Source organism: Cnephaeus nilssonii (genome assembly GCF_951640355.1).
Source record: "Cnephaeus nilssonii genome assembly, chromosome: 12".
Lineage (NCBI taxonomy): Eukaryota > Metazoa > Chordata > Mammalia > Chiroptera > Vespertilionidae > Cnephaeus > Cnephaeus nilssonii.
The window spans coordinates 37,927,236-37,950,109 of record NC_137083.1 but is presented as its reverse complement, the minus strand read 5'-3'; the positions used below and the strand labels follow the sequence as shown (position 1 = coordinate 37,950,109).

The 22,874-nt window shown below is 44.2% G+C and overlaps 1 protein-coding gene across 2 annotated transcripts in view; it reads right to left on the bottom strand.

The window, feature by feature from the left end:
* Positions 1–814: 814 nt before the first annotated feature.
* The window catches only part of MAGI2 (membrane associated guanylate kinase, WW and PDZ domain containing 2), a gene marked incomplete at both ends in the record, with an annotated part of 1,165,889 nt that continues 1,143,829 nt past the window's right edge, over positions 815–22,874 (bottom strand). Inside the window, one exon of one of the 2 annotated variants that reach the window (XM_079785522.1) lies at positions 815–3,900. In XM_079785522.1, the coding sequence (XP_079641648.1) occupies positions 3,245–3,900 (656 nt within the window). The remainder of the gene's footprint in view (positions 3,901–22,874) is intronic. The other variant, XM_079785523.1, reaches the window with a different exon arrangement.

Below are 22,874 nucleotides of genomic sequence, written 5' to 3'. Positions count from 1 at the left end.
CCTTTTTCTAAAATGGATTCATTTTATTTTTCAAAAATTACGTTGGAATGAAAAATAGTAATTTTTTGGACTCTTAGGCCTCCTGTTGCCATCAGTCTTGACATGACTAGGATTGAGGCTGTTTCTTTGCATTGTAATCTCCTTGATGACAGGGCAGCCATCATCTTATTACCATGGAGAACTCTCCCTTCTCCCAGAGGCACATGTTGTAGTTCATGGCAAGAGGTACATTTGGCCATTCATTTTGGACCTCTACACTGCGGTTCACTACATTCAATTTAGGCTTCTGCATAAACTCCTTGGGATTTTTTTATTAAAAAAAATTCAGGAAAAAATGTGATGAAATTTATTGTTGATTGATAGCTTAAATCCTTTTTTGAAAAAAGGCTCAGTATCAATCAATGTAGCAAGCAACAGAAACATACTGCCAATCCATAAATGATGCAGTTGGCTGACAGGAAAATACCCACCAGATTATCTATAAGAAAACTCTCCATTTACTTGGGCGAAAAAAGTCAACAGTTTTTCATCCCTTATAATTCTGCTCCATTTAGATTCAAGCTTCAGAGAAGTCCTGTTTGGGGGATTAAATTTACACTTTTCAAAAAAATCTATGAAAACTGCGGTTTAAAAAAGTTAAATTCCAGTAAGTATTTACTCAAATTAACACACAGCCTATATAGTTGGAAAAAGAAAAGATTTTTGGATATATATTTTATTTGACAGTGTTTTAGAATATCATACAGTAAACAAGATTTCTGTAAAAGTTAATTTATCCATAGTGGTGCGTTTCATAAAAATAGTTGCTCACTTACAGTCTTTCTGTGACTATTAATACATGGAATTATATTTATAGAGATACAGCTGTACAGGGTAAATTCACAGCTATCACTACACAGAAATATTATTTGGAATGGGATTTAGATGATGTGCTGTCTTCACAGGTTATGGATTACAGCCGCATAAAGCAATTACTGCACAAGTAGTAGCTGTGAACTGTGCAAATTAGAGTGTATGCAAGCGTAATCTCAATTTTTTTTTAATCCTTTTGTAACACGTGGAAAATAAATGTCAGAGGACAGTACCGGGACGTGCAGCTACACTACAGAAGCATTGTCCGAAACCAGATTCAATAAATTAATGGCAAACTATGCTGGATTTCTAGTCCAGGGGAGAAAGACTAATTGAGATTAAACCAAATGTATTGTAAACTGCTACATGTGTTTGTGCTTTTGTTTATGATGGATGGGTTCCATTTTTGGAAATTGCTTTTACAAGCTGCAAGACTCTTTATTTGAGGCTTTCAACCATATTTTCCTCTTGTCAAACAACCGAACGACTCCCAAGCCTGATGAAAATTAAATGGCTAGTGCTCGGATACAGCAATTACAGAGAGGGAAAGAGTCAACACCGGGAGGCGATTACGTGTGACCTTGTGTGCCCACTGATCTCCCCGCTTTCCTTATTTGACTACGAGGGCAGGGAGGTGAGGCTTATTTGCATTGGAACTCATGTAAGGGGCAATAAACGGGCAGGATGAGGCCTCCATCGTTCAGGGCACGTTAAAGACAAACTGCCCTCAGAGACACTTAGCTTTTAAATATGTGTAGCTACAAATAGGTACCCATGTGTGGATGGAAAGGGGGCTATGTAATAAACCTGACACGTGGCAGACCTGACAGGCGCTGTGACCGAAAGTAACCACACAGCGTGGTTGGACCACACATTCCTGTTTCTCCTTTAATTCTAAAGGAATAAAAAGAACTGGAAAACTGCCACTCTCCGCAGGATTCTCTTAATCCATTGAGACTTTGCTTCTGAGTATTTTCTCAAAAATTGGGCTCAAATAAATTCTTATAAAAATTTTCTATAGGTTTGGAGGTTCTTTTGTCGACAAATGGATACCTTTCCCCGCCCCCCCCCCCAAAGAAATATTAAAACAGCAGGGAAGAAAGGCAAGCCTTAAAATTTTACTGGGGGATCAACCATAGATCAATGAAGATAAACAGAAACATCTAGAGTCTGCTGAAGAAATAAAATTCGGCAAACACCACCAGAACAAAAAGCAAAGCAAATGGAGATACAAGGAGAAAGAATAAGGAAAGAAAGATAAGCAGAAAGGAATGCTAAAAAGATTTATGTTCTTTAATGAAAATAAATTGGTCATAATAGTGATTTTTTTTAAATACCAGGGATTCATCATAATCTGAGAAATATAGGAGAAGTACTTTGTCTCTGCTCTATGAAAGTGAAAATGAAGCCATGGAAAGTGGGTTTTAAAAAAAGACAATACTATAAGTGAAATATAACATTGCTGTCAAAGAAGCTACCCTCTCTGCTAGCCTGAGACAATAGGAAAGCCTTTTCACACAGGAACTGCAGCGTTGCCAATCTCGGTTGAACAAATTGTGGTCCTTCCATTATTAAAAGGCGCATTTTAGATGGCAACCAATTAAGATCTATGAGCTAAACTGCAAAATTCTGACTTACGGCAAACGGTTCCCTAGGATACAGTTTTTAAAACCTTTTTTTTTTCCTCTACTACTGAAAATGTACAGAAATGTGATTTGATCGCAGGAATGGCAGTACAAATGGCATCAGACCAATGAGTTCACTACATTTCTAACTTCTCCCGCGCTGCGCAGGGAGCGTCGCCGCTAACACCAGTGATGGATGCCCGGGGTGAGCCATGGGAACGGCATGAGCGGACAGTTCCGAATGTTTCAAAGAAACCTTTTAACCCCTGTCTAGATGTGTCAAGAACAATTTATTTACAACTCTTTAGATCAATTAAAAGATATAATCTTGTCTCAGTTTCAGCTTGCTCCGTGCAGTTTGATTTTTTTTTAAGGCGATATTCCAGTTTGTGATTGCTCTTAATCTGTCCAGTCTCTTGATAGAAAGTTTGGATGACATCCAGATCCTTCATGCAGTGGGGGGGATATTTTTTCTTTCTTTCTTTCTTTTTGTTTTAAAACTAAAGCTACACTGCATTGTCTCTCCGTGATGCTCTTCACGTTGTTTTGGTTCTTCCATAGCTGCCAAAGCCCCCCCCGCGGAGCCGGGGGCTTCAGGGTCAGTTAGGTCTGCGGGGGGCACCGGGGGCCGCGCGCCGACGCCCCCCGGCCTCGGTGCCGCGTGGATCCATGCGGGTGACAGTGACAATAAATTAAACCGCCCAGAGACGGGCCCGAAGAACGGCCGGCGGGCGTCCGGGCGGGGCGGCGGGCCGGGGCCGCGCGGCTCACCTGCCCGCGGCCGAGGCGCCGGGCTGGAGGACCCCGGACAGCTTGTCGGAGCCCGGCACCTTCCAGGGCCCCGGCGCCACCGCCGCCTTGCGCGCCGGGGCGCCCCCCGGAGGCCGCGCGCCCGGCCGGGGCCCCGCGCGCGCGCCCGCCCGGCCCTCGGCCTCCCGCGCGCCGCCGCCGCCGCCTCCCGGGCCCGCGAGCCCAGGCGCAGCCCCCGGGCCTTCGCGGCGGCCGAGCTCGGGGCCCGTCGCGGCTCGGGGCCCCTCCTTCCCGCCGGCTCGCGCCGCGTCCGCCGCCGCCGCGGGCCCGGGCGCCCTGGCCTCCGAGGGGGCCCTGCCGGCCTCGGGCCGCCCCAGGCCGCCGGGCGCCTCCTCGAGCCGCGGCCGCGCGGCCCTCTGCGGGCTGGCCGAGCGCTCCCTCTGCTCCCCCAGGCGCTGCTTCTTCTGGCCGCCGGCCGAAAGCTCCTTTGGTTTCCTGACGTCGTGCTCCCTTTGGGTTTCCCAAGTCGGGTCCGGGCTTCTCTGGTGGGAAGGGTCGGAGGGTGGGGCTGGATGTGATGGAGAGAATGGCGAGGGGACGTCCTCGAGGGAGGCGCCTACTTCCTGCAGACCTGGGGCGGCGGCAGCGGGACCGCTCCAGGCGCCGGGTTCGTCTGCGGGACACGAAGCACAGGCGTTAGGGCCGCGCCACGCCCCCGCGAGCCCTCGCCGCGTGGGACCGCGGCAGCCAGCCCGGGCCGGCTGCTTTCCAGGTCCCACGCCACCCCACCCCCACCCGCACCCGCACCCGCACCGCCCGGAGGGCAGCCGGCCGCACCCCGAAGTTCCGCGTTCCGCCGCCCTCCTGCGCCCGGCCCCTGCCCTCCTGGGTGGATGAGGGGGTCACTGCGGAGCCCGGGCCTACCCCACCCCTGCGCCCTGGCCACTGCGAGCTGCCTGGGTGTCTGCAGGTCTGACAGCCCCGAGTGTCTGTCTGACTCGGCAGTTCTTGAATCAGTGCTTCTAATATCCGAGTATATACACCTGAGTAACCTGGGGAAGTTGTGAAAAATACAGATTCCCTGTGGCCAGACCCAGAGCTTCCGGGAGGACGGGGCCCAGGCATTTCTCTGCATTTTTAACAGCATCCAGAAGATTCTGAAGGTGGTCCAAGCAGCAAGCTTGGAAGGACGGCTGGTCTGAGTTCTCTGGGAAAAGTTAGGAGAGTGACTTTCTCGACCATTAGGTGTCACTCAAAGCATAATTCTTAGCGACCATCAGATAGTCTCAGAATTGGGATATATTCATCTAAAAACACTCATTTGTTGCCTTTTGGAAAGCATCGTCCTTAATTCTTTTCAATAGTTGTAACATTATACAAGTCCTGGCACTAAGATAATGGATTCTTTCTAGGAAGCCTAGTTTCAGCATTTATTTGGGATTTAAGATCTACTTTAAGAAAGGATTTGAGATAATTTGCAACAATGAAACACACAAAATAGAATGATAAAAAATTAGAAATGGCTTGTTTAAAAAAAAAAAAATGCAACCACTGTTCAGAAGCCAAGTTCAAGGAGAACAGATGTATTAGGAATCTGAGATGAGTTAAGTCACTACTATGAGCCAGTAACATTACCCTTGAGTTTCTGGCCACTAAAGCAAAATTAAAGCAGAGAAATCCAATACAGTGAACCCTCAATATTTGTAAGGCATATGTCCTATGACCATTGGAAATCCTCAAATTTGGGAGAGTCATTCTGGAGTGTAATTTTTCTCCGTAGAATTGGTATATGGTCATGAGTGGGGGACAAAGAAGCCACATCGATATCTGAATGCTGAGTGGCAGGCCAGGCATCTTCACTAGCTATGAGATTCAGTCCCACACACCAGCCTCAGTGCATGTGATTCAGATTCCTGCTGCTGTAACATTATGTGTCAGAGGCTGTCAGGGGCCCTTATGCATGCTCAGTCTGTGAATGTCGAGGGTCTACTTGGTTTAAGTTGAGGATTCTTATCTGGTACCTTTGATGCTGATTTATAAAGAAAGAAGGAGAGGAAGAGGGCAGAATAGTCCCACTAATTCTGGTCACCTGTAGAATATTAAATCAGTTGCAAAAAAAGTTTCTCCTTTGATGTGAAATTTGATTGGAGTATTTAGGGCACAGTGTTCTTTTCCTTCTTTCCATAGACTGATAGCAATTATTATGTTCACATAGTGAGTTAAAAATCCTAGAAAAGCATCAGTAGAGCTGGAATCTACTCCTGCCTCTGGCATCTACCACAGATGTGGTTTCAGACCAACTACTCCATCTCTCAGAATCTCAGTTTCTCCCTTTGGAAGGCGGGGATAAAATGTCTACCTCACAGAGGTGAGACGTGCACTTTGCGATGGGGGAATTAGAACAAGTTTTTAAATAGTTGAGTCAGATTTTTCTTCTGTGCCCCAGTGGCTATCTACAGATAGACTGGACCACATTAACTAGCGTATGTGTAGGGGAGGTTTTGAATAAAAAGTGCAGTAAGTCAGCCACTCTCATAGGCTGTGATTCTTTGGGCTCTACGTCAGGTATCCTTGGTTACCTCAAGGAATATTCTGAAATCCTCAAATGCAAATTGGAGTATGCATCTGGCTGGGTTAGAATTTTAAAATCAAACTAACAAATGATACCTGGTGGCAATTCCACCATGATAGGAAGATATTGCCTGAAAGAGTTAAAACTGGTGTTCAAAAGGCCTAACTAGAGGATAGCTGTGCAATGTTAATCTCTAACTTGGACCATGGGAATGATATTTCAAATTTTTATAGCTCTTTCCCCACCATTACATCACACACAGTGGAGTCAATTAGCTGGCCTCAAATTACTTCTGAGATACAGGGAGGTTGAGATTATTCACCCCATTTCCTGAAGGAGGAACTCAAGCAGAGAGAAGTTAAGTAACTTGACCAAGATTACAAAATGGCTAAGCCAAGAGTAAAATGTCTGGTTTCTTTATCCTTGTAACTTACTGAGAAAATTTTCCCAAGGTGTAGCCTTGCAAATAGGATCAAAGCATGTGAAATAGGCATGCCCAGCCAGTGGCCACTGCTGACCAACAGGGTCTAGATCCAATAATGAACAGAATACTTAGCATTTGCTTCTGAACAACTTATTTACGGTGGTAAACGAGAAGGTGAAAAATTTCAAAATACAAAAATATAAAAGAATCCCTCTTATAAAAAATTTCTGAAGTGTTTGTTTACAGATGATTAAATGCTTAATGAGAGAAACTTAAAGCTAAAATGTGCTAAGCTACTACTGATTAAGAATATTAGTCAGAAATTAAAATGAACTACATCACCAAGTAAAATGATTTAAAAGATCGATGTTTATATATGTGGCTTAATAGTTGCGGGAAGCCACTGCTTGCCGATACTGTCACCAGAGTGCACCAAGGAACGGAAGGCTGATGGACCTTGGTCGTTAGCAGGGCTGACGCTATGCACCGATTGTTGAGATAGTGGTGGCTCAAGGCAATTCCCTAACCCACTGGTCGGCAAACTTATTAGTCAACAGAGCCAAATATCAACAGTACAACAATTGAAATTTCTTTTGAGAGCCAAATTTTTTAAAGTTAAACTTCTTCTAACGCCACTTCTTCAAAATAGACTCACCCAGGCCGTAGTATTTTGTGGAAGAGCCACACTCAAGGGGCCAAAGAGCTGCATGTGGCTCGCGAGCCGAAGTTTGCCGACCACGGCCCTAACCTGATAATCCTTTTACTGTTTACCAAACTTTACCTTTGATATGCCTGTATGCATTGCTAAAGGGAAAATGTGTATTCAAGTAAATAAAAGGTGGACCAGGCCAGAGGTTGGTGTGTCTCTTCAAGAAAGAGGTGCCCCTTGGCCCCCAATGCCTTCTAAATTCATATTTCTTGTATAGTATTTTCATTTGTGTGTTGGCCCCTCCTTCAGATCCTGAACCCCGCCGTGAAGGTCATGGCAAATAGTTTTCATTTTTGGGGACAAGAATTCCCCAGTTCAGAACTAGACATGCAGCACCTGCACCAGACTGAGACTGCAAAGCTCCTACCAAGCACCAGGGACAGGCGGCAGGCAGCCCCTTCCTCACCTGCCCTGTCACCTGCCGCATTAAGGTAACAAACGGTGGTGGTCAGAAAGAGGCCTTGGCTAACATGTCAAACTCCAGTTTTCATGAAATCTTGACACACAATAACCAGAAGAATTAATCACAGTTACTTCTCATTTCTTCAAACCTTCTCTCTCTCTCTTTTTTTCTTTCTTTCTCCCTCCTTCTCTCCTTCCATCTTCCTCCCTCCCTTTCTATTTTTTTCTCAAACCTGACCACTGGCTAATGCGTATGATCATTTTCATATATGAAGTCACTGTACAGGACAGCAAGTTCCACACATCCTCCCTGTCTGAGATATTCTAACTAGAATTAAAACAGACACATCCTGGAAAGACGAAATCAGCCACTTGGGCCTGTTGGGATTTCTGCAGCTCTTTTGTCCAAACAAAGTCCCCAGGCCCAATAGTTGAAATCAGAAAGGAGAAAGCCTTTTATTCCAAACTGTTTTCCTTCTCCCATACACACACCTGGGTGAATCTGTTCTAGTCAAGGTCACCAACGATCTTTCTGTTGTCAGATCCAGAGGACATGGCTCTGTATTCATCTCAGTGTTTTATCTTACCACTTGCCACACAGCTGACCACTCCCAGAAGCAAGCTGGACTCTGGCTGCCATGACACTCCACTCGGCTGCTCTTTGTCCTACTGCTCTGGCAGTTCCTTCTCACGTTACTTTGTAAGTTCCTCCTCTTTTCCCTGGTCTCTGATGCTGGCATTCCTCAGGGCTTGGTCTCACATCATTTCCTTTCCTAGTGGTCTCTCCTAGGTGTTCCCGTCTATTCACATAGCTTTTATACAACAACAATAGTCCTAAATGTTCCTGCTAAGCTCTATGCGACCAGCTCTGGGCTGCTATGTCCCTCTGTCTACTTGATTCCTCCACTCAGATACATTATCATCTTCATTTAACAAGTCCAAAATAGAAATATTTGCTTCCTGAACTTATTTTTCATGCTTTCCTTATTTCCCCCTCTTGATGAATTGCATAACCATCATTTGGAGTCACCCTTGATTCCTTTTCCTCCATCACCTCACAAATACAATCCGTCAGCAGGTCATATTAGCCATATATTCAAATATACATGGACTCTGTCACAACTTCTGTTCACCTTCACGTTCACCACCCTAGTTCAAGATACAGGGCAGTCCCTGTAAGACTGGAACCAGTGTGGGCTGCCCAGCACCCCTTAAAAGAAGGCAACAGTGTGGATGGACATCTTTCATTAACCCTTGGAGATATTCTTTTGTTTCCCCAGGATTTTTTTCAAATTATATTTTATTTTTACTTATTTGTTTTTAGAGAGAGGGGGGAAGGGAGAGCGAAAGAGAGAGAAACATCATTTTATTGTTCCACTTATTTATGCATTCATTGGTTGATGCTTGTATGTGCCCTGCCCAGGACTTAAACCTGCAACCTTGACATATCAGGATAACACTCTAACCAACTGAGCTTCCCAGCCAGGGCCGCCTTGGAGATAGTCTTAAAAACAGAAATTGCAGTGTTGTCAGAGCCCAGGACAACTAACCTCGTTACCATACCCAACAAGTGGGCCTGTCAAGCTATTGTTTCTCACATGGGCAGCTACAATAACCCACTTTTCTCTTTACTTCTACTCTTGCCTACCTTTACAATTCTCCATACAGCATCCACAACACCTCTTTGAGACATTAATTAGATCATACCATTCCCTTGCTTGAAACTTTTGGTGGATTCCCACTGCTTAGATTAAAATCCAAAGTTACAAGCATGACCCACAAAAGCCTGTGTGATCTGACCCTGGGTGGGTAGCTCAGTTGGTTAGAATGTTGTCCCCAGATGTCAAGGTTGGGGTTCAATCCCCATTCAGGGCACATATAAGAATCAACCAATAAATGCATAAATAAGTGGAACTATAAAATAATGTTTCTTTCTCTCTCTCTCAAGTCAACAAATCATTTTTTTTTAAAGTCTGTGTGCTCTGGCTCTTGCCAGCCTTGCCAACTTCATCTCCCTTCATTCCCTAGTCTCCACACACCCTGGCCTTGGTTCACAACCTCAAATGCACCAATCTCATTCTCATTTCTGGGACTCCATTGCTGACTCCTCTGTCCAGACCGGACCATTCTCCCCCAACTAGTCACATGACACATTCCTTTTCATTCTTTAAGACTCTTAAATAGCACCCCAGGGAACCCCAACCACAGCAAGCATTCTACTCTCCTCTTTCCTCAAGAGCATCTTTACCTTGTTTCTTTACAGTATTTATCATTTGTAATTATGTATTTGCCTGCTTACCAGATTAATATCAGCCTCGGTTACTAGATTGTAAGCTTCGTGACAGCAGTGGCCACACTGGTCCTGTTTATCACAGTGGACCTAATCCCTAGCAGACTGTGTGACACAAGAATAAGTGCTCAATGAATACTTGATGAACACGTAAATCCTTCCACAAATAGAAATGGAAGACTTGAATCCAAATGCCTACTCGAGGGAATACTTCAGAGAAAAGATCTTTGTTTAAAGAATAATCTGCCCCAAACAGTGTGGGTATTTCTGAGAACATAGACTGAATAATATATAATTATATATTAGTATATATGTACACAAATTACACACACACACATACACACACATCGTTATCTTTAAAAGACTATTTCTTAAATTATGGGAACCCAGAGTATTGAAAAATAAAACTCTTTCACTTCATATATGCCTTAGATAAAAAAACAAAAATAGCTCATCTATTATGTTTTAACATCTTGTTTATTTTGTGGAATATAATCCAAGTGACAGTGACCAGAGAGGTGACCCGCTAGGAATAAACTGCTTATGGCAGACCTGCATTATTGGTTTCCCCAGGTGGCTCTTATATCCAGCAAAAACGTGTGCAGAAAAGGAAAACATAAATCAAGGAAGAATCAGTTAATTTTATCCGATGCTGAAGGGTAAGGAAGACCCCTCGGAAGGGAGCCAGGGATTGTCTCAGGGGAAAGGGGTCCTGTCACCTGAGAGCCTTAGGGCTTCCAGTTTGGGCCTAGCGACCCCCCCAGTCCCTGAATAAGGGGTCCCACACTGCTTTCTTTCTCTCCACCCAGTGCTAGTACCCAGAGCGCCATGGCTGCTTTTGGATTAGAGTGTTGAAAGGAATACTCTAATATTACCACCATTGGTTGTACTAATAATGGCAACAGCTAACCTTGATTGAGGTGATTACTAGGAACCAGGCACTCTTCTAAGCTTTTGAAATGTATTTACTCACAAGGAAAACGTGCACATTTTACAGATGAGGTTAAGCCACTTGTTTAAGGCTGCATAGCTGGTAGGTAATGGAGCAGAGTTGCTGAATGACTTTCTGAAGTACTGTCACTGGACTCCTTTGCGATCCACTGTTTCGAGGGAGAAGTGGGACCCATCTCTTCTTCTGGGCTATGACTAAACCTCTGTCTTGCCCTGGGCGGTTTGGCTCAGTGGATAGCAGAACCAAGGGTCCTGGGTTCTATTCTGGTCAAGGGCATGTACTTGGTTGCAGGCTCCTCCCCGGCCCAGGCCCTGGTTGGGGCTTGTGCAGGAGGCAACCAATCCATGTGTTTCTCTCACATCGGTGTTTCTCTCTGTCTTCCCCTCTCTCCTACACTCTCCCTAAAAATCAATGGGAAAATATCCTCGGGTGAGGATTAACCAAAACAAACAAACAAACAAACAAAACCCAACCTCCATCTAAAGTGATGGTCAGAGGCTGATCTATTGTTATTCTAAATGGAAACTCTGAAATGCTGTTTGTGTTTGAATCTTGGACACAGAAATATAGTTGCCATAGTTAGAGTGTTGATTTGTGAAAATGATGGAAGTATGAGCTGGACTCAGAGAATAAAAAATTAGATTTGTTAAGGGTAGGGATAATACTATGAACTTTAAGTATATCCTTCCAAGTATTACACCTTGAACCTAGATTGAATTGAAAATACTCATACTAGATATTGGAAACAATGAGTCGGTTTGAGAGATAAATGCTTTTACTGCTCAAATTATCCTGCAAAGAGATTCACAGTTTTGGTAAGTGTTACTTCTTTTTTTGTTTTAAAATATATTTTGATTGATTTCAGAGAGGAAGTGTGTGTGTCGGGGGGAGATAGAAACATCTATGATGAGAATCACTGATCGGCTGCTTCCTGCATGCCCCCTACTGGGGATTGAGCTCGCAACCTGGGCATGTCCCCTTGTCCGGACCCTTCAGTCCTCAGACCGACGCTTTATCCATGGAGCAGAATCAGCTAGGGCAAATGTCACTTCTTCTTTTTTTAAAACTTTCCTGTTGCAACCTACAGATTGCTGGGTTAGAGAATATTAATGTGGTTGCATTGAAATATATTTTCTTCTAATTTAGAGTATTTTGAGAAAATATAAAAATAATTATAGTAGATCAAAGGACAGTAATATGAAGTCATTTGGTGCTCCAAAAAATCTTTTAAGGATGTGTTCAAACCATAATGGCTCATTTGGATCTATTCAGCCATCACTAAGGTGAATCCTTTTTGTAACAAAACACAAATAAGAAAAATGTGCATTTAAAAATTTCAGAACAAATTATTTTACGTTGCTTCTGCTCTTTCTGAAGCTTTGTTTCCAGCCTGGAGGCATTATTGATGGCCTTCAAGCATGCATTTGCTTCACTTCTATTACTAGAGAGATGTGAATTAGGTGTTATAAACATTAATAACTTCAAAAATTGTGACCATATTTGCTTAGTGATGCTCACAGTTATACTCATCCTCATTGTGAAAGCATAAGCAGTGACCCTGTGGCAGATGTTCACTATCTCCATGGCTGAAAGGGCGAATCTCTGGGCTAGCTGGCTGTTAATGGAGCTACCCATGACTGAGTGGTTCACATATATCAGGAACTGTGCCATGTGCATCATATACATTATCTTTTTTTTAAAATTTAACTTTTTTTATATATATTTTATTGATTTCAGAGAGGAAGGGAGAGAGAAAGAGAGATAGAAACATCAATGATGAGAAAGAACCATTGATCGGCTGCCTCTTGCACGCCCCCTACTGGGGGGTCAAGCCCACAACCCAGGCATGTGCCTTTGACCGGATCGAACCTTGGACCTTTCAGTCCACAGGCTGATGCTCTATCCACTGAGCCAAACCAGCTAGGGCTACATTATCTTTTAATCCTCAGGACAGACAGTTCTAAGAATTAGGGTGCTGTTATCCCCATTTCACAGATGAGGAAATGGAGGCTTAGATAAATTAAACAATTTGCCAGGACCACTCGTCCCAATCCCAAACCACTATTCTATTCTGTGCTTTCTAACCTGTCCCACGTCAGAACACACACAGGAAAAGTCAGTATTTAGGCAGCGCACTGGAGTCAACACGAAAACCGTCAAGCCCTTCCTGTTGGCCACAAAGGCTGGAGTTGGGATGACCCACCAGAGGAGGGTCATCAGTAAAATCTTCAGGATCCAGATTGATCTGGGGATGTGGGAATGCCAAGGGATCAGCTTCAATGAGTAAAATATCTGAATTACAGGATATATGAGACGTGCTGGTTCAATTATGTCAAGCATGTTTTGGAAAGCAACACATTCTTCCTTTCAAATAAATTCTTAAATGAAAGCTCGAAATGTAAAACATAAAAGCGGAACTGTTTTGGTTAGGTGTGTGTGTGTGTGTGTGTGGCGGGGGGGGGGGGGGGGGGGGGGAGTGTCCTAAAGCCTCACTCCCAGTGGCTCTTTAGGCCATTTCTCAGGAGCCCAGACGGTAATAAAACAGTTTTAAAGGCACTGCATGAAGAAGTGGTGTCTCTAAAAGCCCTCATTCAAATGCAAACATACCCCCCAGGGGTTGGGAAGAGGAAAAAGTCTGGGAAGATTTAATAGATTTTTTTTTTCTCAGTACCACCAGTCGGGAATTGGACTCCAGAGAAGGGGGATGGAGCACAGGGAAGTTTCACTGCAGGAAGGAGCTGAAAACGTGTGTCGGATAGACAGAAGGACACACTTCACCTTTCCATAGCTTTGCCTGTGCTGGCTTAGTCACCTGGAGCCTTGGTGGACAGTTCACCATCCTGCTGAGTAGAGAGTGGCCCTGTTTGTCTTCAGGAAGAATAAGTCAGTGCCTGGTGGAGGCAAGAGCGTCAACAGCAAGCCTTGGCCTCTCTCTGGTACTGCCTCTTGTGGGGAGCTTGGGCAAGTCATTTAACCATTTTCCAGGGATATTGAGCATTGGGAATAATATCTGCCCTGCTTCCCTCCCAGAGTTGTGATGATCAAATAAAATAATATATATGAAATACTTATATACACATCAGCCATTACGTTAATAGTTTGAACTTAATTTTTAAAATGAGCCGAAGATTCGGATTATCACTTCACCAAAGATGACATATGAAATAGAAAGATGCTCAACATCATTAACCTTTTCACTCCTTCCTGCAGTGAAACTTCCCTGTGCTCCATCCCCCTTCTCTGGAGTCCAATTCCCGACTGGTGGTACTGAGAAAAAAAAAATCTATTAAATCTTCCCAGGCTTTTTCCTCTTCCCAACCCCTGGAGGGTATGTTTGCATTTGAATGAGGGCTTTTAGAGACACCACTTCTTCATACAGTGCCTTTAAAACTGGTTAATAGCAAAATGAAAATCAAAACTATGAGGTACCACTACTATACATCTATGAATATGGCTAAAATAATAATTAAAAAAAACAACACAAAGAAACACACAACAAAACTTGAAAAAATGGCAAGGACATGGAGCTACTGGAACTCTCACATGTTTTCATTGGGAATGAAAAGTGGAACAGCCACTTTAGAAAAAGAGCTTGGCAGTTTCTTAAAAGGTTAAACATCCTATATATAAAGAGGTAATATGCAAATTGACCCTCACTCCTTCACACAAGATGGCCACCCCCATGTAGTCAAAGATGGCCACCATAAGATGACCAGCAGGGAAGGGCAGTTGGGGCGACCAGGCCTGCAAGGGAGGGTAGTTGGGGGTGACCGGGCCAGCAGGGGAGGGCAGTTAGGGGTGACCAGGCTGGCAGGGGAGGGCAGTTGGGGGGTGATCAGGCTGGCATGCAGGCGAACGGTTGGGAGCAAGCAGTCCTGGATTGTGAGAGGGATGTCTGACTGCTCGTTTAGGCTCAACCCCTGTGGGATTGGGCCTAAACCTGCAGTCGGACATCCCCTGAGGGGTCCCAGATTGGAGAGGGTGAAGGCTGGGTTGAGGGACACCCCAGTGCACGAATTTCATGCACTGGGCCTCTAGTTTAGTTATCATACAACTCAGCAATCTCACTCTGAGGTATCTACACAAGTGAAATTAAAAATTATGTTCACACAAAAACTTGAATGTGAATTTTTGTAGTGGCTTTATTCTTATACACCAAAAAACTGAAAACAACTCAAATGTCCAACTGGTGAATGGACAAGCACACTGTGGTACAATGGAATGGTACTCTGCTAGGAAATGAAACAAACTACTTATACAGCCAACAACATGAGAAAATCACAGATGCACTATGCTAAGTGAAGGAAGTCACATTCAAAAGGTTACATGCTGTATGCTTCTCTTTATATGACATCTTCAAATAGCCAAAACTAATGGGCAGAAAACTGATTAGTGGTCTCCAGGGGTTGGAGTGGGAGGAGGCTTGACCACTATGGAGAGTGAGAGAATTTGGGGGATTATGGGACTTTTCTGTATCTTCATTATGGTAGTGATTATATAACTGTATGGGTTTTTCAAAACTGGTTGAATTGTACATTTAAAAGGGTGAATTTTACTGTATATACTAAAGGCCCAGTGCATGAAACTCATGCATGGGAGCGGGGGTCGGGATCGGGCCTAAACCGGCAGTCGGACATCCTTCTCACAATCTGGGACCGCTGTCTCCTAACTGCTTGTCTGCCTGCCTGATTGCCCCTAGCTGGCTTGGTCGCCCCAACTGCCCCCCCTGCTGGCCTGGTCACCTCTCATGGCCCTCCTGCTGGCCTAGTCTCCCCCAACTGTCCCCCCTGCTGGCCTGGTCGCCCCTCACTGCCCCCCCTGCCAGTGTGGTCACTCCACACAGCCTGCTGTTCAGTTGTTTGGCTGTCCCTCACTAAACCCCTGCTGGCTTTGTTACTCCACGTAGCCTGCTGTTTGGTCGTTACTGTGAGGGCATCCTGACCAATTTGCACATTACACTTTTATTAGTATAGATACCTCAATTTTTCAAAATGTGAAAAAATTAATAGTGCTGAAACTGTTTTTAAGCCTGGTGCAATTTTTAAATTGGTTACACCTTTTGCAAATAATATTTCCACCACTAATTTGCTTAGTAACCTCCCTTTCTCCTCACCATTGGACTAAGAAGGTTCTCAGCCCAATGAAACTGATCATGAATTCGGAGTTGACAAGAGTTAGCAGACTCTGAATTAAAGAAGTTTTACTTTAATCTTTAGAAGGCATCTTTAATCTCAAAGCTTTTCTAGAATGGTGTTCTTCATCTCCGAAATACAGCCCTGTCTTCAATGGCAGAGAGCAGAAATAATCAATCATAAGGTTCCTATTTCATGGGAGAAAGGATGAAACTGCTAATAGCCACCTCTTGCCAAAGATGGAAGAAGTGGGAATCAGCCACTCAGGAGGCTCTTGGACTCCTGCTAAATCTGTTCCTCTGTGGTACACAAACAAGATCTTCATGATCCCTTCATCAGCCTCTGGAAGCCATCCATGGGCAAGATGCAGGCGTAAGATTAATTCACTTCCAGACTGAGGCCCCACAGTGATGCGCAACTATATTCCCATCAATATGTTCCCAGGGAACAAAGTCCCCTTTTGACAACCTGGCTGTTTAAAAGCAAATAAATTAGTGGAAGCTCTTGTGCCTGGAGCCATCCAATTTTGTTGTTATCATCTTTCATCAAGGTTATCCTTAGACAATATTTTTTTCTGTATCCAATTTTACTTTTCAAAACACTGTCCTCTTATTAATTTCTCTCTCCATACTGGAACCCAGTAGCCAGATGCTCTATACATTCCACCCCCCTCCTTGAAATATAATTTACTTCTGATAACAAAATTCAGGGAGCAGCGAAGGCAATGGCTGTAAGCCCTGGTTGCAGGTTTTCCCAGCCTGTGTGCATCTACAAATATTGTGTCTCCCACCAGACTCAGACTGCCCACAGCACTCCCCACATTCCAACAGCTGCAGAGTACAGTATATGACCAGGTGGGAAGCAGAGTCCTCGCCAATTACAGTTTTCTAGCTCACTTTTGCAAATACTGAAGCTGAAGTAACTGGTTGTTCCTATTATTGATTTTTCTGAAACTCTCCATGAACAAGTAAGACATGGATAAATTATGGCTGCATAGCTCTTAGAGAGATTTAAAGTAACCTTTTAAAGAAAGACTTTTCCCCACACCTTTGGCTGCTAGCGATACGAAAGCAAGGAGATGTGTTCACTGCTATCATATCTTCTTTCACCAAAACTGGACCACATCGTACTACACATGCCAGGGATCTAGTGGTTGTGTGACATCTTACAGAAGTCTCAAAACTCACATGGTTTAACAATGACAATGAAATGGGAATTTTCCTTGCCTTAATAAGTGAGTTAACATATTGGGTCACACATGAATGTGTGAGAATAATTTTATTTTAAATGCAATTTATTATTTTATATATGCAAGTCAATGCCTATAAAAGTGAGGTTGAGCAATCAAAAATAAAGAAAAAAAGAAAGAAAGGCCTTTCTTAAACTGGAGCAATGACTAAGGCCCTATCTGTGTCCCAGTCTTCTCAGCCCCAGGCTGCCTGCAGCACGTGGATGGCTGCGCTTGGGTCCCCACATCCCAGGTGGTGATGGAGGGAGGGCAGGCCACACCAAGCATGAGGAATACCCAGTCTTTACTGTGCTCAGTCCTGGCCTTGACTGTGTATTGGTCACTTTTCTCCATGTTCTTTTTGGCCTGTTTCTATAGCCTCAAGAGCTGTTCTTTCTTCCTGGAATCAATCTTGGCCTTCTCCTTCCTCTTCCCCTCCAGGGTGGCTGTCACCTCCTGGATATGTTTATTGATTTTTAGAGAGAGAGGAAGAAAGAGACAGAGAGAAACATTGACCAGTTGCCTCCTGCAGGCACCCTGACTGGGGAATGAACCTGAAACCTCAGTATGTACCCTGAATGGGAATAGAACCTTCAACCTTTTTGGTGGATGAGATGACGCTCCAACCAACTGAGCTACCTGGCCGGGCTGGATGCTATTTTAAAGGGCCGACATGCTGCCTTGCACAGGATGGACTACAGTTGGAATCAAGAAAACCAGCCAGGAGGCTATTGTGATCACCCAGGCAAGACATCATGGCGGCTTGGACTGGGGACGTCATGGTGGAGGTGGTGAGAGGGGCTGGATTCAGGATATTTTTCTGACAGACTAGATTGGACCTGTTGATGGATGCATATAGAGTGCGAGGGAAAGAGAATAGTCAAGGAAGATCCAAGGTTTTCTTTTATATTTACTGATAAGAAAATGTACTGACCTTTGCTAGGCACTAGAGATGTAAAGATGAAGAAACAACTAGTACCTACAAGGAACTTATTAGTGTACTAGAGGCCTGGTGCACAAAATTTGTGCACTTGGGGGGTTCCCTCAGCCCAGCCTACACCTTCTCGCAGTCCGGGAGCCCTCGAGAGCTGTCAGTCGGACATCCTTAGCGCTACCACAGAGGCAGGAGGCTCCTGCCACCGCTGCTGCGCTCACCAGCCATGAGCTGGCTTCTGGCTGAGCGGCACTCCCCCTGTGGGAGCACACTGACCACCAGGGGCAGCTCCTGCATTGAGTGTCTGCCCCCTGGTGATCAGTGCCTGTCATAGTGACCTGTTGTTCCTCTGTCTGGTCTATTTGCATATTAGCCTTTTATTATATAGGATGATTTCAGATTTCTAGACTTTTAGTGGCAAGTACAGAGTGCTGTGGGGTGTAGATTGTTCTGTATTGGGGACTTAGGGAAGGTTTTAGTTTGAGTTTGAAGGGAAAATAAGAGTTCATTAGATGCAGAAAGTAGGGAAGATTATTCCAGAAAGTGGGGTCAGCAAGTGCTTAGTGGGTTGTGGGATGGCGAGGATTGCCTGGGGTGGTGATGGAAGAGAAGGCTGGGGAAGCAGGTTGGAGAGAATCCTGGCTGCTAATTAAGGAGTGGGAACTTCACGCTAAAGACAATGGGGCATTTTTAAGCAGGAGAGTAAAAAGAGTGACTCCTCCTTATCTAACAGGCTCGTCAATTCACTGATTAAAAAATATTTTTTTATTGATTTCAGAAAGGAAGGGAGGGAAAGATAGAAACATCAATGATAAGAACCATCAATTGGCTGCCGCCTGCACGCCCCCTACTGGGAATGGAGCCCGTAACCCAGGCATGTGCCCTGACCAAGAATCGAACTGTGACCTCCTGGTTCATAGACCAATGCTCAACCATTGAGCCATGGTGGTCAGGCAATTCACTGATCTTAACGAAGAAATAACACTTGAACTAAAACTCATTCAATGTGTGTTGCTTCAAACCAGTGTGTCATGTTTTTTAATTCGTTATCAAGAAATGAAATTTCTTTGAACTAAAACTCATTCAATGTGTGTTGCTTCAAACCAGAGTGTCATGTTTCTTAATTCGTTATCAAGAAATGAAATTTCTTTTTATCTTATTGGTATCAGCAAGCAGAAACATAGTCACTCTTAGGACAGAGAAATGCTATTAATCTTGTGGTTAATTAATATTTAATATTTACTAAACATTTACGCTGTGCCAGACACTGTGTTAACTGCTGGGAATCCAGCATAAACAAGACGGTTTGTGGAGCTCGTTCGATGTGGTAAATATAGAATGAGTGATTTCCAATGTGATGTGTCATCAGGACTGTGAGAGAAAGGAAAGGGTGCTACAGAAGCGTTTAATGAGGAGTTAACCTCTTTTAGGGATTCAGAGAGGCCTCCCTAAAAAATGGTCTTTAGCCAAAACCGGTTTGGCTCAGTGGATAGAGCGTCGGCCTGTGGACTCAAGGGTCCCGGGTTCGATTCCGGTCAAGGGCATGTACCTTGGTTGCGGGCACATCCCCAGTGGGGGGTGTGCAGGAGGCAGCTGATCGATGTTTCTCTCTCATCGATGTTTCTAACTCTCTAGCCCTCTCTCTTCCTCTCTGTAAAAAATCAATAAAATATATTAAAAAAAATGGTCTTTAAGCTAAAATGAGACATTGTAATTTTATTACCAGTAGCATTATTATCTATTTCTTCAATAATTAGCCTTTCTTTCAAGTGGTTGCTTCTCTGTCTCTCTTCTGCCTTGAATCATGTCCAGCTCTTGCCTGCCTTGAAAAGACAAAAAACCCTAAATCTTTCACTTTTATACACCCCAATCTAACTTCCTTGCATTCATATATTCACATATTCATTTGTTCAAGTTCTGTACTCTGTGCAGAGTATTTGAGGGGACTCCAAATACGTGGCTGCGGTTGAAGCAGAATGTGAGGAGTAGAGCGACAGGACATGAAGGGAGGACGGTTTCTTCGTTGGTAGGACATGCGGAGGACTGTGGAGGACTGTGGAGCCCATTCTGCAGGTGTGGGAGAACCGCGGGAGGGTTTGAGCCTAACTGTAACACCAGCATTCATGAACACTAGAGATGAGAAAGACAACTGAAATCTAGGGTTCCGGCAGTGCAGATTTAAATCCTAGCTTGACTATTGAACCGCTGTGTGGCTTTGGGCAAATTACTCGATTTCTCTGAGCCTAAGTGATATAATATCTACTTCAGACATCTGTTATGAAAATTAAAATTACCCAAAGTCTTCTAAAAGTTAAAAAAAATCTAATACAGTTTTTCGCATATAGTAGGTATTTGTAAATCATAATTGTAATAGTAAAAACAGCTAACATTTGCTAGACACTTACTATTTATGCGAAATGTTGTGCACACATTCTGTCATTCAAATTTCACAACAAACATATGAGATAGATAGAAGGATGAATAGTAATGGATCCTGGTGAGTCCCCTACCTGGACAGTCCACCTGAGAAGGGACCAGAGCCCACGAGGTATCGAGATCAAAGAGCTGTCCTACAGGCAAGCAGAGCTGTAGCCAACACAAGCCTGAGCATACGGCAGCCTGTGGCCCAGCTGGGACCCCAGGCTTCTCTCTGAACTTAGGACCCTGGGGCTACTGTGCCCTTAGCTCCAATTGCGCAGTCCAGGTTACTGCATTCATTTTCCCCACCAGGCAGCTGAGGATGCTGAGAAACTTTACTTCTTATCCATGGGGTTGTGACAGCCTCCTGCATCTCCCTGCTTTGATAATAAAGAACAAATAATGACCCTGTTTGAAACCATCTGAGCCCTCATCCGAGTTCATGCTGTAGTTCCCAAGGTGTGTGTGTTGGGGGAGGAGTGGAGTGGGAAGGCGGGGGAATGACAGGAACCAGCTGAAGACAGAGAGGGTCTGGGATGGGCACTGGGGGGAGGTGGAGGTTGTGAGTTTGTCTTACTTTATTTTTTACATGTTTTTACTAATTTTTAGAGAGAGAAGGGAGAGGGATATATAGAGAGAAACATGGATGAGAGAGAAATATCATTGATTGGCTGCCTCCCGCATGTCCTACCACTGAGGATTGAGCCTATAATCCAGGCATGTGCCCTGACCAGGAGGAGTTGAACCGCTGACCTCTAGGTGAGTCACACCTGCTCGGTGCCTTTAGAAAGGAGAATTTTGGCTGGGTTTGCACAAAGGCTGCCTATGCATTTTTATTTCTGCAAACAAAGTCTCAGACCTTCCTAGGAACCAACTGACTGGCATCCATTTCTGTAGCATTAGGACTTACACATAATGGCTGATTTCATGCAGGTTTACTTTCATTTTAGCAAAAGATAGGGCATTTTATTGGAGTCACTTCTTCATAAATAAAACTGAACCGAGAAGAAAGATCTGAAACTATTTGGCTATCACTGTGGATGGTGGTCTCTGGGGGCCTTGATTTTTACAGGTCTGTGCACTTGTAGGAAAACCCCAATGTGTCAGCAGGCCCTGCCAAGTGCCAGTGCCACGGTCGAGGTGAGGGGCCATGCAGGGAGCCAAAGGCCGGCGTGGGGAGCGGATGCTGGCAGCTGAGTGCAGAGGGGGCCTGGTGAGTTGTTGGCAGTGATGCAGACTCAGTTCTGAGGGCCAGACGTGTGCAGCAGGCTCCCTTCTGCTCAACACACACTTGCTGAAGAAGTAGGAACTGGTTCCTGGGCCTGCGCACATTTGTAGCCTAAACACTTGGCCCCTTGTCGCTTCACATAAGTAGACCCTGCAGCTCCAGTGTCGTCTCTTCAGAGAGGCCTCTCTCACCAGCTTGTCCTAAGTGATTATTTTCTATTTCAGCTCCTTTGCTTCTTTCATAACATTTACTACCATTTATTCGTGTCTCTCTTCCTAGAATATAAATTCTTTGAGCAAAAGAAACCATCAACAAAACAACAAGAAAGCCCACTGTATGGGAGAACATATTTGCAAATGTTATCACTGATAAAGGTTTAATCTCCAACATCTACAGGCAGCTTATGCAACTTAATAAAAGGAAGATAAATGGTCCAATAAAAAAATGGGCAACGGACCTAAATAAAATCTTTTCGAAAGAAGACAGAAGGAAGGCCAAGAGACACATGAAAACATGCTCAAAGTCACTAATTATCTGAGAGATGCAAATCAAAACAACCATGCGGTACCATCTCACACCTGTCAGAATGGCTATCATCAACAAATCAACAAACGGCAAGTGTTGTCGAGGATGCGGAGAAAAAGGAACCCTCGTGCACTGCTGGTGGGATTGCAGACTGGTGCAGCCACTGTGGAGAACAGTATGGAGTTTCCTCAAAAAACTGAAAATGGAACTCCCATTTGACCCAGTAATCCCACTCCTGGGAATATATCCGAAGAAACTAGAAACACCAATCAGAAAGGATATATGCACTCCTATGTTCATAGCAGCACAATTCACCATAGCTAAGATTTGGAAACAGCCTAGGTGCCCATCATCAGATGACTGGATCAGAAAACTATGGTACATCTACACAATGGATACTATGCTGCCATAAAAAAGAGGGAATTCCTACCATTTGCAGCAACCTGGATGGAATTGGAGAACATTATGCTAAGTGAAATAAGCCAGTCAATGAAAGAAAAATACCACATGATCTCACTCATTTGTGGATAATAAAGAACATTATAAACTGATGAACAAAAAGGTAGGTACAGAGACAGTAAAGCATCAAACAGACTGTCAAATCACAGCGGGAAGGTTAGGGAGAGGTGGGAGAGGTAAGAGATCAACCGAAGGACTTATATGCATGCATATAAGAATAACCAACGGATGCAAAACATTGGGGGGTGAGGGCATGTATGGGAGTGGGGTGGGGGGAGGCAATGGTAAGATATGTACACATATAATACCTTAATAAAATAAATAAATAAATAAATAAATAAATAAATAAATAAATAAATAAAATTCTTTGAGAC